This window comes from Ranitomeya imitator, chromosome 2 (assembly GCF_032444005.1).
Source record: "Ranitomeya imitator isolate aRanImi1 chromosome 2, aRanImi1.pri, whole genome shotgun sequence".
Classification (NCBI taxonomy): Eukaryota; Metazoa; Chordata; class Amphibia; order Anura; family Dendrobatidae; genus Ranitomeya; species Ranitomeya imitator.
This window is the reverse complement of record NC_091283.1, coordinates 337,923,206-337,935,884: the sequence shown is the minus strand read 5'-3', so window position 1 is coordinate 337,935,884 and position 12,679 is coordinate 337,923,206. Positions and strand designations below refer to the sequence as shown.

The 12,679-nt window shown below is 44.6% G+C and overlaps 1 protein-coding gene and 1 long non-coding RNA gene across 2 annotated transcripts in view; both read left to right on the top strand.

The window, feature by feature from the left end:
- Positions 1-11,340, top strand: part of LOC138663648 (uncharacterized) — a 40,665-nt gene extending 29,325 nt beyond the window's left edge. Inside the window, exon 5 of the long non-coding RNA XR_011318223.1 lies at positions 11,220-11,340. This is a non-coding gene — a long non-coding RNA (uncharacterized lncRNA). The remainder of the gene's footprint in view (positions 1-11,219) is intronic.
- Positions 11,341-11,447: 107 nt separating this feature from the next.
- On the top strand, positions 11,448-12,386 carry LOC138666506 (oocyte zinc finger protein XlCOF22-like). The gene is made up of 3 exons (XM_069754721.1): positions 11,448-11,477; positions 11,541-12,069; positions 12,211-12,386. Exons 1-3 carry the CDS (start codon positions 11,448-11,450, stop codon positions 12,384-12,386), a joined length of 735 nt encoding a protein of 244 aa, XP_069610822.1.
- The last annotated feature ends 293 nt before the right edge of the window (positions 12,387-12,679 follow it).

Below are 12,679 nucleotides of genomic sequence, written 5' to 3'. Positions count from 1 at the left end.
AAGGCGACTTTTGCTCGCTGGATCAGAACGGTAATTTTTGAGGCTTACCGGGTCAAGAACAGAGTGCCCCCTGGGATCAAGGCTCACTCTACCCAGGCAGTCGGCGCTTCCTGTGCGGTATGCCACAAGGCTTTGATTTGCAAAGCGGCAACCTGGTTTTCCATCCACACGTTCGCCAAATTTTGCGAGATCCATACCTATGCTTCGGCGGACGCCAGCCTGGTTAGAAGGATCCTGCAGGCGGCAGTGGTGGGTCCTCTGACCTGATGGAAGTCTGTTTTTCCCACCCCAGGGACTGCTTTGGGACGTTCCATGGTTCCTGTGTCCCCCAATGAGAGGCGATAGAGAAAACAGGATTTTTGGTTGCTTAACGTAAAACCTGTTTCTCGGAGCCTTCATTGGGGGACACCGCACCCTCCCAAGTTGAAAAGCTGTTTATTGTGTTATACTGTTAACGATTGAGTTCTTTGAACAATCTTTGAGTGTTTGAAACTGTTAATCTGTGGAGCGCTGCGGAATATGTTGGCGCAATATAAATAAAGATTATTATTATTATATTATTCTTTCTCTTTTACACGTTGCTTCTCCTACTGCTTTCTCACTAACTGAATATCCTACTTCCTGTCGGTGGGGTGTACACTACAGAGGAGGAGCTAACTTTTTTATTTGCATAGTGTCAGCCTCCTAGTGGGAGCAGCATACACCCATGGTTCCTGTGTCCCCAATGAAGGCTCCGAGAAACAAGATTTTACGGTAAGCAACCAAAAATCATGTTTTATATCCAGGCACCTTATAGATAATGTTGTCTCTGGAGCCGTTCTTCTTTTCTTCATCTTGTCCAGACCTCCATGATGAGTTTTCTCATCCATAGCTTGTCTCTGCAGACTTCCATCTTCTCCACTCTTTTGCAAAAAATCTCCACATGATTACCTTAAAGATAGAAGTGTCATTATAATGCTCCTGAATAAAAAAAATTGCCTCTCACTATATTGTCTGCAAAAAATATGACCCTCACACTGTCCCTCTTATGGACATGCTCTTTACATTGACATCTCCTTTCCATATCGGGCCCTCTCTTCACACTGTCCTCACACCGTGTCCCCCCTTTAGGGCCCAGTATTTATACTGTACTCTCATCACACTCACCCAACCCGAGATCATAAAAAAATTGAGACGCTACTGGTATTGGAAAATTGCGCATTTTTTTTATCCCTTCCCGACCTGTGACGCCACGTAGGCGTCATGAAAGTAGGCGCCAATCCGACCTGTGACGCCTATGTGGCGTCATGGAGGGATCGAGTCCCTGCAGATCGGGTGAAAGGGTTAACTCCAATTTCACCCGATCTGCAGGGACAGGGGGAGTGGTACTTCAGCCCAGGGGGGGGGGGGGGCGCGTCACCTCCCCGTGGCTACGCTCTCTCTGATTGGCTGTTGAAAGTGAAACAGCCAATCAGAGAGATTTGTAATATTTCACCTATGAAAACTGGTGAAATATTACAATTCAGCCGTGGCCGATGCTGCAATATCATCGGCCTTGGCTGGAAACCCTGATCTGCCCACCGCCACCGATCTCCTCCCCAGTCCTCCATCCTGTGCTCCTCTCCCCTCCGTCGTCCTGTCCGCTCCCCCCCGTGCTCCGATTCCACCCCCCGTGCTCCGATTATACCCCCCCCCTCATACTTACCGAGCCTCCCGGTGTCCGTCTGACTTATCCATGGGCACCGCCATCTTCCAAAATGGCGGGCGCACGCGCAGTGCACCCGCCGAATCTGCCGACCGGCAGATTCGTTCCAGGTAGTTTTTATCACAGTGATCAAAATGTATCACAATGATCAAAATAAAAATAATAGTAAATGAACCCCCCTTTATCACCCCCATAGGTAGGGACAATAATAAAATAAAGAAAATATATATATTTATTTTTTCACTAGGGTCAGAACTAGGGTTAGGGTTAGAATTAGGCTATGTGCACACGGCGCTGATTTGGCTGCAGATCCGCAGCGGATTGGCTGCTGCGGATTCGTAGCAGTGTTTCATGAGGTTTACAGTACCATGTAAACCTATGGAAAACCAAATCTGCTGTGCCCATGGTGCGGAAAATACCGCGCGGAAACGTGATGTTGTATTTTACGCAGCATGTCAATTCTTTGTACAGATTCCGCAGCGTTTTACACCTGTTCCTCAATAGGAATCCGCAGGTGAAATCCGCACAAAAAACACTGGAAGTCCGCTGTAAATCCGCTGGTAAAACGCAGTGCCTTTTACCTGCAGATTTTTCAAAAATTGTGCGGAAAAATCTCACACGAATCTGCAATGTGGGCACATAGCCTTAGGGTTAGGGTTGGAATTAGGGCTAGGGTTGGAAATAGGGTTCAGATTAGGCTTGTGGTTGGGGCTATGGCTAGGGTTAGGGGTGTGTTGTGGTTAGGGTTGGGATTAGGGTTTCGGGTGTGTTGGGGTTAGGGTTGTGGTTAGGGGTGTGTGGGGGTTAGGGTTGTGATTAGGGTTTTGGCTAGATTTGGGATTAGGGTTAGGGGTGTGTTGGAGTTAGAATTGAGGGGTTTCCACTGTTTAGGCACATCAGGGGTCTCCAAACGCAACATGGCGCCACCATTGAGTCCAGCCAATCTTGCGTTCAAAAAGTCAAATGGTGCTCCCTCCCTTCCAAGCCCTGACGTGCGAACAAACAGTGGTTTACCCACACATATGGGATACCAGCATACTCAGGACAAACTGGGCAACAACTATTGGGGTACAGTTTCTCCTGTTCCCTCGCGAAAATAAACAATTGTTTGCTAAAACATAATTTTTGAGGAAAGAGAAATCATTTTTTATTTTCATGGCTCTGCGTTATAAACTTCTGTGAAGCACTTGGGGGTTCAAAGTGCTCACCACACATCTAGATAAGGTCCTTGGGGGGTCTAGTTTCCAAAATGGGGTCACTTGTGGGGGGTTTCTACTGTTTAGGCACATCAGGGGCTCTGCAAATGCAACGTGACGCCTGCAGACCATTCCATCAAAGTCTGCATTTCAAAACGTCACTACTTCCCTTCCGAGCCCCGACGTGTGCCCAAACAGTGGTTCCGCCCCACATATGGGGTATCGGCGTACTCAGGAGAAATTTGACCCCAAAAGTTGTTGTCCAGTTTGTCCTGTTACTCTTGTGAAAATAAAAAATTGCAGGCTAAAAAATAATTTTTGAGGAAAGAAAAATTATTTTTTTTATTTTCATGGCTCTGCGTTATAAACTTCTGTGAAGCACTTGGGGGTTTCAAGTGGTCACCGCACATCTAGATTAGTTCCATGGGAGGTCTAGTTTCCAAAATGGGGTCACATGTGGGGGAGCTCCAATGTTTAGGCACACAGGGGCTCTCCAAACGCGACATGGTGTCTGCTAATGATTGGAGCTAATTTTTCATTCAAAATGTCAAATGGCGCTCCTTCCCTTCCGAGCCCTGCCGTGTGCCCAAACAGTGGTTTATCCCCACATGTGAGGTATATCAGTGTACTCAGGAGAAATTGCCCAATGAATGTTAGGATCCATTTTATCCTGCTGCCCATGAAATGAACAAATTGTGACTAAATGAAATTTTTTGTTAAAAAAAAGTACTTTTTCATTATTACGGATCAATTTGTGAAGTACCTGGGGGTTCAAAGTACTCACTATGCATCTAGATAAGCTCCTTGGGGGGTCTAGTTTCCAAAATGTGGTCACTTGTGGGGGAGCTTCAATGTTTAGGCACACAGGGGCTCTCCAAATGCGACATGGTGTCCGCTAAAGATTGGAGCCAATTTTTCAATGAAAAAGTAAAATGGCGCTCCTTCCCTTCCGAGCCCTGTCGTGCACCCAAACAGTGGTTCCCCCCACATATGGGGTATCGGCGTACTCAGGACAAATTGTACAATAACGTTTGGGGTCCAGTTTCTGTTTTCACCCATGGGAAAATAAAAAGTTTTTGCTAAAAGATCATTTTTGTGACTAAAAAGTTAAATGTTCATTTTTTCCTTCCATGTTGCTTCTGCTGTTGTGAAGTACCTGAAGGGTTAATAAACTTTTTGAATGTGGATTTGAGCACCTTGAGGGGTGCAGTTTTTAGAATGGTGTCACTTTTGGGTATTATCAGCCATATAGACCCTTCAAACTGACTTCAAATGTGAGGTGGTGCCTAAAAAAAATGGTTTTGTAAATTTCGTTGTAAAAAAAGGAGAAATCGCTGGTCAAATTTTAACCCTTTTAATTTGCTAGCAAAAAAAATTGTTTCCAAAATTGTGCTGATGTAAAGTAGACATGTGGGTAATGTTATTTATTAACTATTTTGTGTCACATAACTCTCTCATTTAACAGAATAAAAATTCAAAATTTGAAAATTGCGAAATTTTCTAAAGTTTTGCCAAATTTTCATTTTTTTCACAAATAAACGCAAAAATTATCGACCTTAATTTACCACCAACATGAAGCCCAATATGTCACGAAAAAACAATCTCAGAACCGCTAGGATTCGTTGAAGCGTTCCTGAGTTATTACCTCATAAAGGCACACTGGTCAGAATTGCCAAAAAACGGCCAGGTCTTTAAAGGGAACCTGTCACCTGAATTTGGCGGGACTGGTTTTGGGTCATATGGGCGGAGTTTTCGGGTGTTTGATTCACCCTTTCCTTACACGCTGGCTGCATGCTGGCTGCAATATTGGATTGAAGTTCATTCTCTGTCCTCCATAGTACACGCCTGCACAAGGCAAGATTGCTTTGCGCAGGCGTGTACTATGGAGGACAGAGAATGAACTTCAATCCAATATTGCAGTCAGCATGCAGCCAGCGGGTAAGGAAAGGGTGAATCAAACACCCGAAAACTCCGCCCATATGACCCAAAACCAGTCCCGCCAAATTCAGGTGACAGAGTCCCTTTAAGGTCAAAATAGGCTGGGTCATGAAGGGGTTAAGGTCAAAATAGGCTGAGTCATGAAGGGGTTAACCAAGTTTGGAATTTTTTTTCACCACTTAGATAAAAAAGAACCTAGACATGTTTGGTGTCTATGAACTCGTAATGACCTGGAGAATCATAACGGTTTGACAGTTTTAGCATTTAGTGAACATGGTGAAAAAAAACACAAAAAACTAGTGTGGGAATTCACTGCTTTTTGCAATTTCACCACACTTGGAATTTTTTTCTCGTTTTTGAGAACATGATATAGTAAAACCAATGGTGTTGTTCAAAAGTACAAATCGTCCCACAAAAAGCAAGCCCACACCTGGCCATATTGACTGAAAAATAAAAAAGTTATGGCTCCGGGAAGAAGGGGAGCGAAAAATGAAAGCAAAAACGAAAATGGGCTCTGGCACGAAGGAGTTAAGTAGGGAGCAGATAATTTCAGCTGGACAGCACACGAACTCATACTGCCACACTGGATGGTATAACGTGTCCCATTCACCCCAATCTCAGTGGCTGGACAGAGCCTGCGCCGCCCAGAGCTTCTGTTTCCGACATCTCCTTCATCACCAGCTCTGCCTGCAGAATAAATAAGGCCGCTCTTGATACCAGAAGCAGATGTTGTGGGAGCAGATCCCAGAGGAGATGGGTCACAGCATCATGGCAGAAAATAAGAGCAGTAGAAATCCCCATAAAGTGACTCCATTTTGGAAATTATTACTTTTATTGAATTAATCTATAGGAGTAGTGACTATTTTGACACCAAAGACGTTTTCTGGAAATTAGCACACAGTGGAGGTTAAAGAGTGAAAATTGCACATTTGCCATTTTATTGCCTAAAACATAGTTCCTAGATTGTCTCACGCAATAAATTAAGTGGGTTCATCTCACGATAGTAATGCCAAATACATGGATGCTAGCAGGGGCGGACTGGGACTGAAATTCAGCCCTGGCATTTTTAAGAACACAGGCCCACATCTTGTAACTTCTATAGTCTTGCTCTCTAGATCAGGGGTGTCAAACTGCATTCCTCGAGGGCCGCAAACAGGTCATGTTTTCAGGATTTCCTTGTTCTGCACAGGTGATAATTTAATCACCTGCACAGAATGATTCCAGCACCTTGTGTAATGCAAAGGAAATCTTGAAAACACGCATGGTGTGAGGCCCTCGAGGAATGCAGTTTGACACCCCTGCTCTAGATAGTTTAAAGAGAATATGTGACCCCATTTTTTGCCTATAAGCTGCGGCCACCGCCATCAGGGTCTTATCTACAGAATTCTATAATGCATTCTGGAATGCTGTAGATAAGCCCCCGATGTATCCTGAAAGATAAAGGTACCGTCACACTAGACGATATCGCTAGCCATCCGTGACGTTGCGGCGTCCTCGCTAGCGATATCGTCCAGTGTGACAGGCAGCAGCGATCAGGCCCCTGCTGTGCTGTCGCTGGTCGGGGAAGAAAGTCCAGAACTTTATTTCGTCGCTGGACTCCCCGCAGACATCGCTGAATCGGTGTGTGTGACACCGATTCAGCGATGTCTTCACTGGTAACCAGGGTAAACATCGGGTAACTAAGCGCAGGGCCGCGCTTAGTAACCCGATGTTTACCCTGGTTACCATCGTAAAAATACAAACAGTACATACTTACATTCAGCTGTCTGTCCCTTGCCGTCTATTTCCTGCACTGACTGCTGGCTGCAAAGTGAAAGTGAAAGCACAGCACAGCGGTGAGTCACACAGCGGTGACTCACCGCTGTGGCTGTGCTCTACTTTCACTTTGCGGCCAGCAGTCAGTGCAGGAGCAGACGGCAAGGGACAGACAGCTGAATGTAAGTATGTACTGTTTGTTTTTTTACGATGGTAACCAGGGTAAACATCGGGTTACTAAGCGCGGCCCTGCGCTTAGTTACCCGATGTTTACCCTGGTTACCAGGGACCTCGGGATCGTTGGTCGCTGGAGAGCGGTCTGTGTGACAGCTCTCCAGCGACCAAACAGCGACGCTGCAGCGATCCGGATCGTTGTCGGTATCGCTGCAGCGTCGCTATGTGTGACGGTACCTTAAGAAAAACAAGTTAGATTATACTCACCCAGGGGCGGTCCCGGTCCGGTTCTGGTCCGATGGGTGTTGCTGTCCGGTCCGGGGCCTCCCATCTTCCTATGATGACGTCCTCTTCTTTTCTTCCTGTCGCGGCTCCTGTGCAGGCGTACTTTATCTGCCCTGTTGAGGGCAGAGCAAAGTGCTGCAGTGCTCAGGCGCCAGGAAAGGTCAGAGAGGCCCAGCGCCTACGCACAGCAGTACTTTACTCTGCCCTCAACAGGACAGGTATATCGCTACGAGAACAAAACCAAATCCCACGTAAATGATGTGAAAATTGCTGCATTTTAAAAGGATGCGTCATTTTAAGAAAAAGGTAAACGGAGGCATAGGACACCCCCCCACACACAAAAAAAAAAAAGCAGATTGAAAAGAAGCAAAAAAGTGTTTAAAGCTATTTAGAAATTTAAAGGGAACCTGTCACCAGTTTTTGAGTCTCTCAACAAATGTCACCACTGTTATCTGCTCTGTGCTGCATTACAAGAATGTGTATATTGACTCCTGCCTTCCCCTGTATAGCCCCAAACCATCTGTGGTGTGTGCCTCCTCCCTGCTCCTAATCGCCGTCCTCCGGCTCTGATTGGTGTGGACGACTCGTCCTGCGTCATCTACATAGTGCAACGAAATCTTGCGCCACTGCAGTAGCATTGCCGGCCTGTCCACTCTGCTCTGCGGGTGGCGAAAGGCACATTATTGGATATGCAACAAAAGATGTAATTCCAGCAGCGGTGAAAGTCCGCATGCTACTGTGCAGGCGTAAGATTTTGTTGTGCTATGTGGATGACAAGTCATGCATATTTATCAGAGAAGGACGACGTTAAGGAGCAGAAATGAGGCACACAGACCACAGAGATGTCGCACGACCAGCCTCACTTAAATAAAGCGTGAGAGCAAATCAAATGTTTTGTTTGGGGGTAAACGGGGGGTCAGGAGTCAATATACGGTGTAATGCAGCACAGAGGAGATCAAGGCAGTGGCATTTGTTGAAAGACTCAAATACTGGTGGCAGGGTCCCTTTAAAAATAGACTTGTCTCCACAAAACTGCAACACAGGGCATTAAAAAATGCAAGTTGCAGAAATTAAGGGTGGGCAACCTGGGGGGTCGTGATCCTGCAGCATTACAGTACATACACAGTGTATGTGTGTACAGTGGGGCAAAAAAGTATTTAGTCAGTCAGCAATAGTGCAAGTTCCACCACTTAAAAAGATGAGAGGCGTCTGTAATTTACATCATAGGTTGACCTCAACTATGGGAGACAAACTGAGAAAAAAAAATCCAGAAAATCACATTGTCTGTTTTTTTAACATTTTATTTGCATATTATGGTGGAAAATAAGTATTTGGTCAGAAACAAAATTTCATCTCAATACTTTGTAATATATCCTTTGTTGGCAATGACAGAGGTCAAACGTTTTCTGTAAGTCTTCACAAGGTTGCCACACACTGTTGTTGGTATGTTGGCCCATTCCTCCATGCAGATCTCTAGAGCAGTGATGTTTTTGGCTTTTCGCTTGGCAACACGGACTTTCAACTCCCTCCAAAGGTTTTCTATAGGGTTGAGATCTGGAGACTGGCTAGGCCACTCCAGGACCTTGAAATGCTTCTTACGAAGCCACTCCTTCGTTGCCCTGGCAGTGTGCTTTGGATCATTGTCATGTTGAAAGACCCAGCCACGTTTCATCTTCAATGCCCTTGCTGATGGAAGGAGGTTTGCACTCAAAATCTCACGATACATGGCCCCATTCATTCTTTCATGTACCCAGATCAGTCGTCCTGGCCCCTTTGCAGAGAAACAGCCCCAAAGCATGATGTTTCCACCACCATGCTTTACAGTAGGTATGGTGTTTGATGGATGCAACTCAGTATTCTTTTTCCTCCAAACACGACAAGTTGTGTTTCTACCAAACAGTTCCAGTTTGGTTTCATCAGACCATAGGACATTCTCCCAAAACTCCTCTGGATCATCCAAATGCTCTCTAGCAAACTTCAGACGGGCCCGGACATGTACTGGCTTAAGCAGTGGGACATGTCTGGCACTGCAGGATCTGAGTCCATGGTGGCGTAGTGTGTTACTCATGGTAGGCCTTGTTACATTGGTCCCAGCTCTCTGCAGTTCATTCACTACGTCCCCCCGCGTGGTTCTGAGATTTTTGCTCACCGTTCTTGTGATCATTCTGACCCCACGGGGTGGGATTTTGCGTGGAGCCCCAGATCGAGGGAGATTATCAGTGGTCTTGTATGTCTTCCATTTTCTAATTATTGCTCCCACTGTTGATTTCTTCACTCCAAGCTGGTTGGCTATTGCAGATTCAGTCTTCCCAGCCTGGTGCAGGGCTACAATTTTGTTTCTGGTGTCCTTTCACAGCTCTTTGGTCTTCATCATAGTGGAGTTTGGAGTCAGACTGTTTGAGGGTGTGCACAGGTGTCTTTTTATACTGATAACAAGTTTAAACAGGTGCCATTACTACAGGTAATGAGTGGAGGAAAGAGGAGACTCTTAAAGAAGAAGTTACAGGTCTGTGAGAGCCAGAAATCTTGATTGTTTGTTTCTGACCAAATATTTATTTTCCACCATAATATGCAAAAAAAATGATAAAAAACAGACAATGTGATTTTCTGGATTTTTTTTCTCAGTTTGCCTCCCATAGTTGAGGTCTACCTATGATGTAAATTACAGACGCCTCTCATCTTTTTAAGTGGTGGAACTTGCACTATTGCTGACTGACTAAATACTTTTTTGCCCCACCGTGTGTGTGTGTGTATGTATATATATATATATACACACACATACACACACACACACACTACTTATATACATTTACAGATAGTGCATATATACTTCTACTCAAACTACAGACACATGACTTGCACAAATACACACTTTACACATTGAGCATACACCTATATACTCACTCTTTCTGCAGGCAGCTGGATTTCTTCATCTGATGATAAACCTAGAAGCAGGGGATTTCAGGTCCTTGCTAGAGCAGTGGTTGCACACACGGGCCTGAGCCCTCCTCTCTCGGCTCTGCATCCTCCAGCACTGATACAGCAGAGGAGGGAACGCTGCAGCTGCTATTGGAGGAGCTCAGTGCTGGAATCTTCCATAGTCTTTTTCTCCTCTCAGCACTGGCCCCACCCACCTCCTCCTGCTTGATTTCATTGGCTGGGTGCTACAATCAGCAGCTGTGGTGAAGATGTGGATCTTGCGCGGCCTCCAGGAGAGGTATGTATGTAAATTATCCCCGTGGCGAGCACTGCTGTTGCTCACATGAAAAGAGCATTTGAGGCCACGCCTCCTGCTCCTGAGCGGCTCCTGTCACCACATCAAAGGGGCTCCTGCAGAGGGAGCGGCCCACGGCAGGTGGCGGCCCCTCTGGCAAATGCCAGAACTGCCCTATGGCCAGTCCGGCCCTGGATGCTAGATATGGTTTGGGCACACTGCAAGGCTCAGAAGCGAAAGGGAGATTTGACTTTGGGAGAGCAGATGTTGCTGGATTGGTTTATGGAAGCCATGTTACTTTTCAAGAGCCTTCAGCAACTAATAATGTAGAAACCTCTTTTTCCATTGACAGATGACAGATCTGAGTGGGGAATTATTTTTGTGGGATGAGTAGAAGGTTTTATTGGTATTATTTTTGCCTACAAAGCAATGTATGTTTTTTTATTGCATGTTTTGGGTTTCTATTACACTGTGAATTGTCTTTGGCAGAGGTGGAGAATCTTTTTTTCTGCCAGTGGCCATTTGAATATTTATACCATCCTTCGAGAGGCCATACAAATTCCGCCCACAAAGTGCATCCTGACGTTGGCACTTGTTTCAGGACGTAATCTTTAATTGCATGCCCTTCAATGTTCAGCAGTGAACACTGTGTGTGTGTGTGTGTGTGTGTGTGTGTGTGTGTGTGTGTGTGTGTGTGCTAACAGCAAGAAGCAATTAATGAGCTGGTTGTAATCAAAATACAGCTGCCTGCCCAAGAATGCGGTCCCTGAGAATCTGCTCGGGGGCCTGATAAAAAGTCATCAAGGGCCATAAATGGCCCTGAGGCCTGAAGTTCCCCACCCCTGGTCTATGGGAATAATTCAATATTTTTACGTAACTTGCCATTTTAACTAACTTTTTAACTATAAATGTTAAAAACATAAAATTCATAGACTTTTTATTCAAAATTCATAATTTATTTTATTCTTTGCAGATCACTGTAACAGGAGATCAAAGCGACAGCTTACATCCTCAATTTTTAAATCAGATCATCTTGAAATTCCACAGGATATTACTGAAGTGAATTCCATTACTCCAGATATATCATCATCCCGTCACAGCAAAGATTTGTCATCTGATCCTTTGAAACAGGTTTTGTGTCCTGATTCATTACCAACTGCAACGGAAAATCAAAGTCGCAAAATAAGCATTAAAAAGCAAAATGTTCCTAAAGCAAGGAAGCCATTTTCACGTTCAGAACATAGAAATCATTTTCCCTTAGAAAAGTTTTTTGTTAAACATAAAATTCACACAGCGGAGAAAAGATTTTCTTGTTCCAAGTGTGAGAAATGTTTTAACCAGAAATCACATCTTTAGTCATCAGAGAAGTCACGCAGGGGAGAAGCCATTTTCATGTTCAGAATGTGGGAAATATTTTACACATAATTCAAATTTGGTTAAGCACCAGAAAATTCACACAGGGAAGAAGCCTTTTTCATGTTCAGAATGTGGGAAATATTTTACACAGAAATCAGATTTGAGTCAGCACAAGAGAACTCACACAGGGGAGAAGCCTTTTTCCTGTTCAGATTGTGGGAAATGTTTTAACCAGAAATCAGATTTGGGTAAGCACCAGAGAACCCACACAGGGGAAAATCCTTTTTCATGTTCAGAATGTGGGAAATGTTTTCACCGGAAATCAAATTATGTTAAGCACCAGAGAACTCACACAGGGGACAAGCCTTTTTCTTGTTCAGAATGTGGGAAATATTTTATACAGAAATGGAATCTTAGTTTACACCAAAGAACTCACACAGGGAAGAAGCCTTTTTCCTGTTCAGATTGTGGGAAATGTTTTAACCAGAAATCAGATTTGGGTAAGCACCAGAGAACCCACACAGGGGAAAAGCCTTTTTCATGTTCAGAATGTGGGAAATGTTTTAACCAGAAAGCAACTCTTGTTATACACCAAAGAACTCACACAGGGGAGAAGCCATTTTCATGTTCAGAATGTGGGAAATATTTTACACATAAATCAAATTTGGTAATGCACCAGAGAATTCACACAGGGGAGAAGCCTTTTTCCTGTTCAGAATGTGGGAAATGTTTTAGCCAGAAATGGAATTTTGTTATACACCAAAGAACTCACACAGAAAAGTAGCATCTTAAAAGCCACCAGAGAATGCACACTGTATAGAAGCCTTTTTCCTGTTCAGAATGTGAAAAATGTTTTGCCAAGAAATCATCTCGTCTTAGTCACCAGAGCAGTCACACAGGGTAGAAGCCCTTTTCATGTTCTTACTGTGGGAAATGTTTTACATAGAGATGGGCAAGCATTAAAATGCTCATGTGCTCTTTGCTCGGGTCGAGCAATTTGGAATACTCGGGTACTCGACCCGAGCAACGAGCACAATGTAAGTCTATGGGAAACCTGAGCATTTTTGCCATGATCCC

Coding starts and splice junctions, on each gene's coding strand:
- LOC138666506 (XM_069754721.1), top strand. CDS start 11,448: ATGTTCCTAAAGCAAGGAAGCCATTTTCAC. Junction 11,478..11,540: donor AGCAAGGAAGCCATTTTCAC/GTTCAGAACATA, acceptor AAATTCACACAG/CGGAGAAAAGATTTTCTTGT. Junction 12,070..12,210: donor GCCTTTTTCCTGTTCAGATT/GTGGGAAATGTT, acceptor GAACTCACACAG/GGGAGAAGCCATTTTCATGT.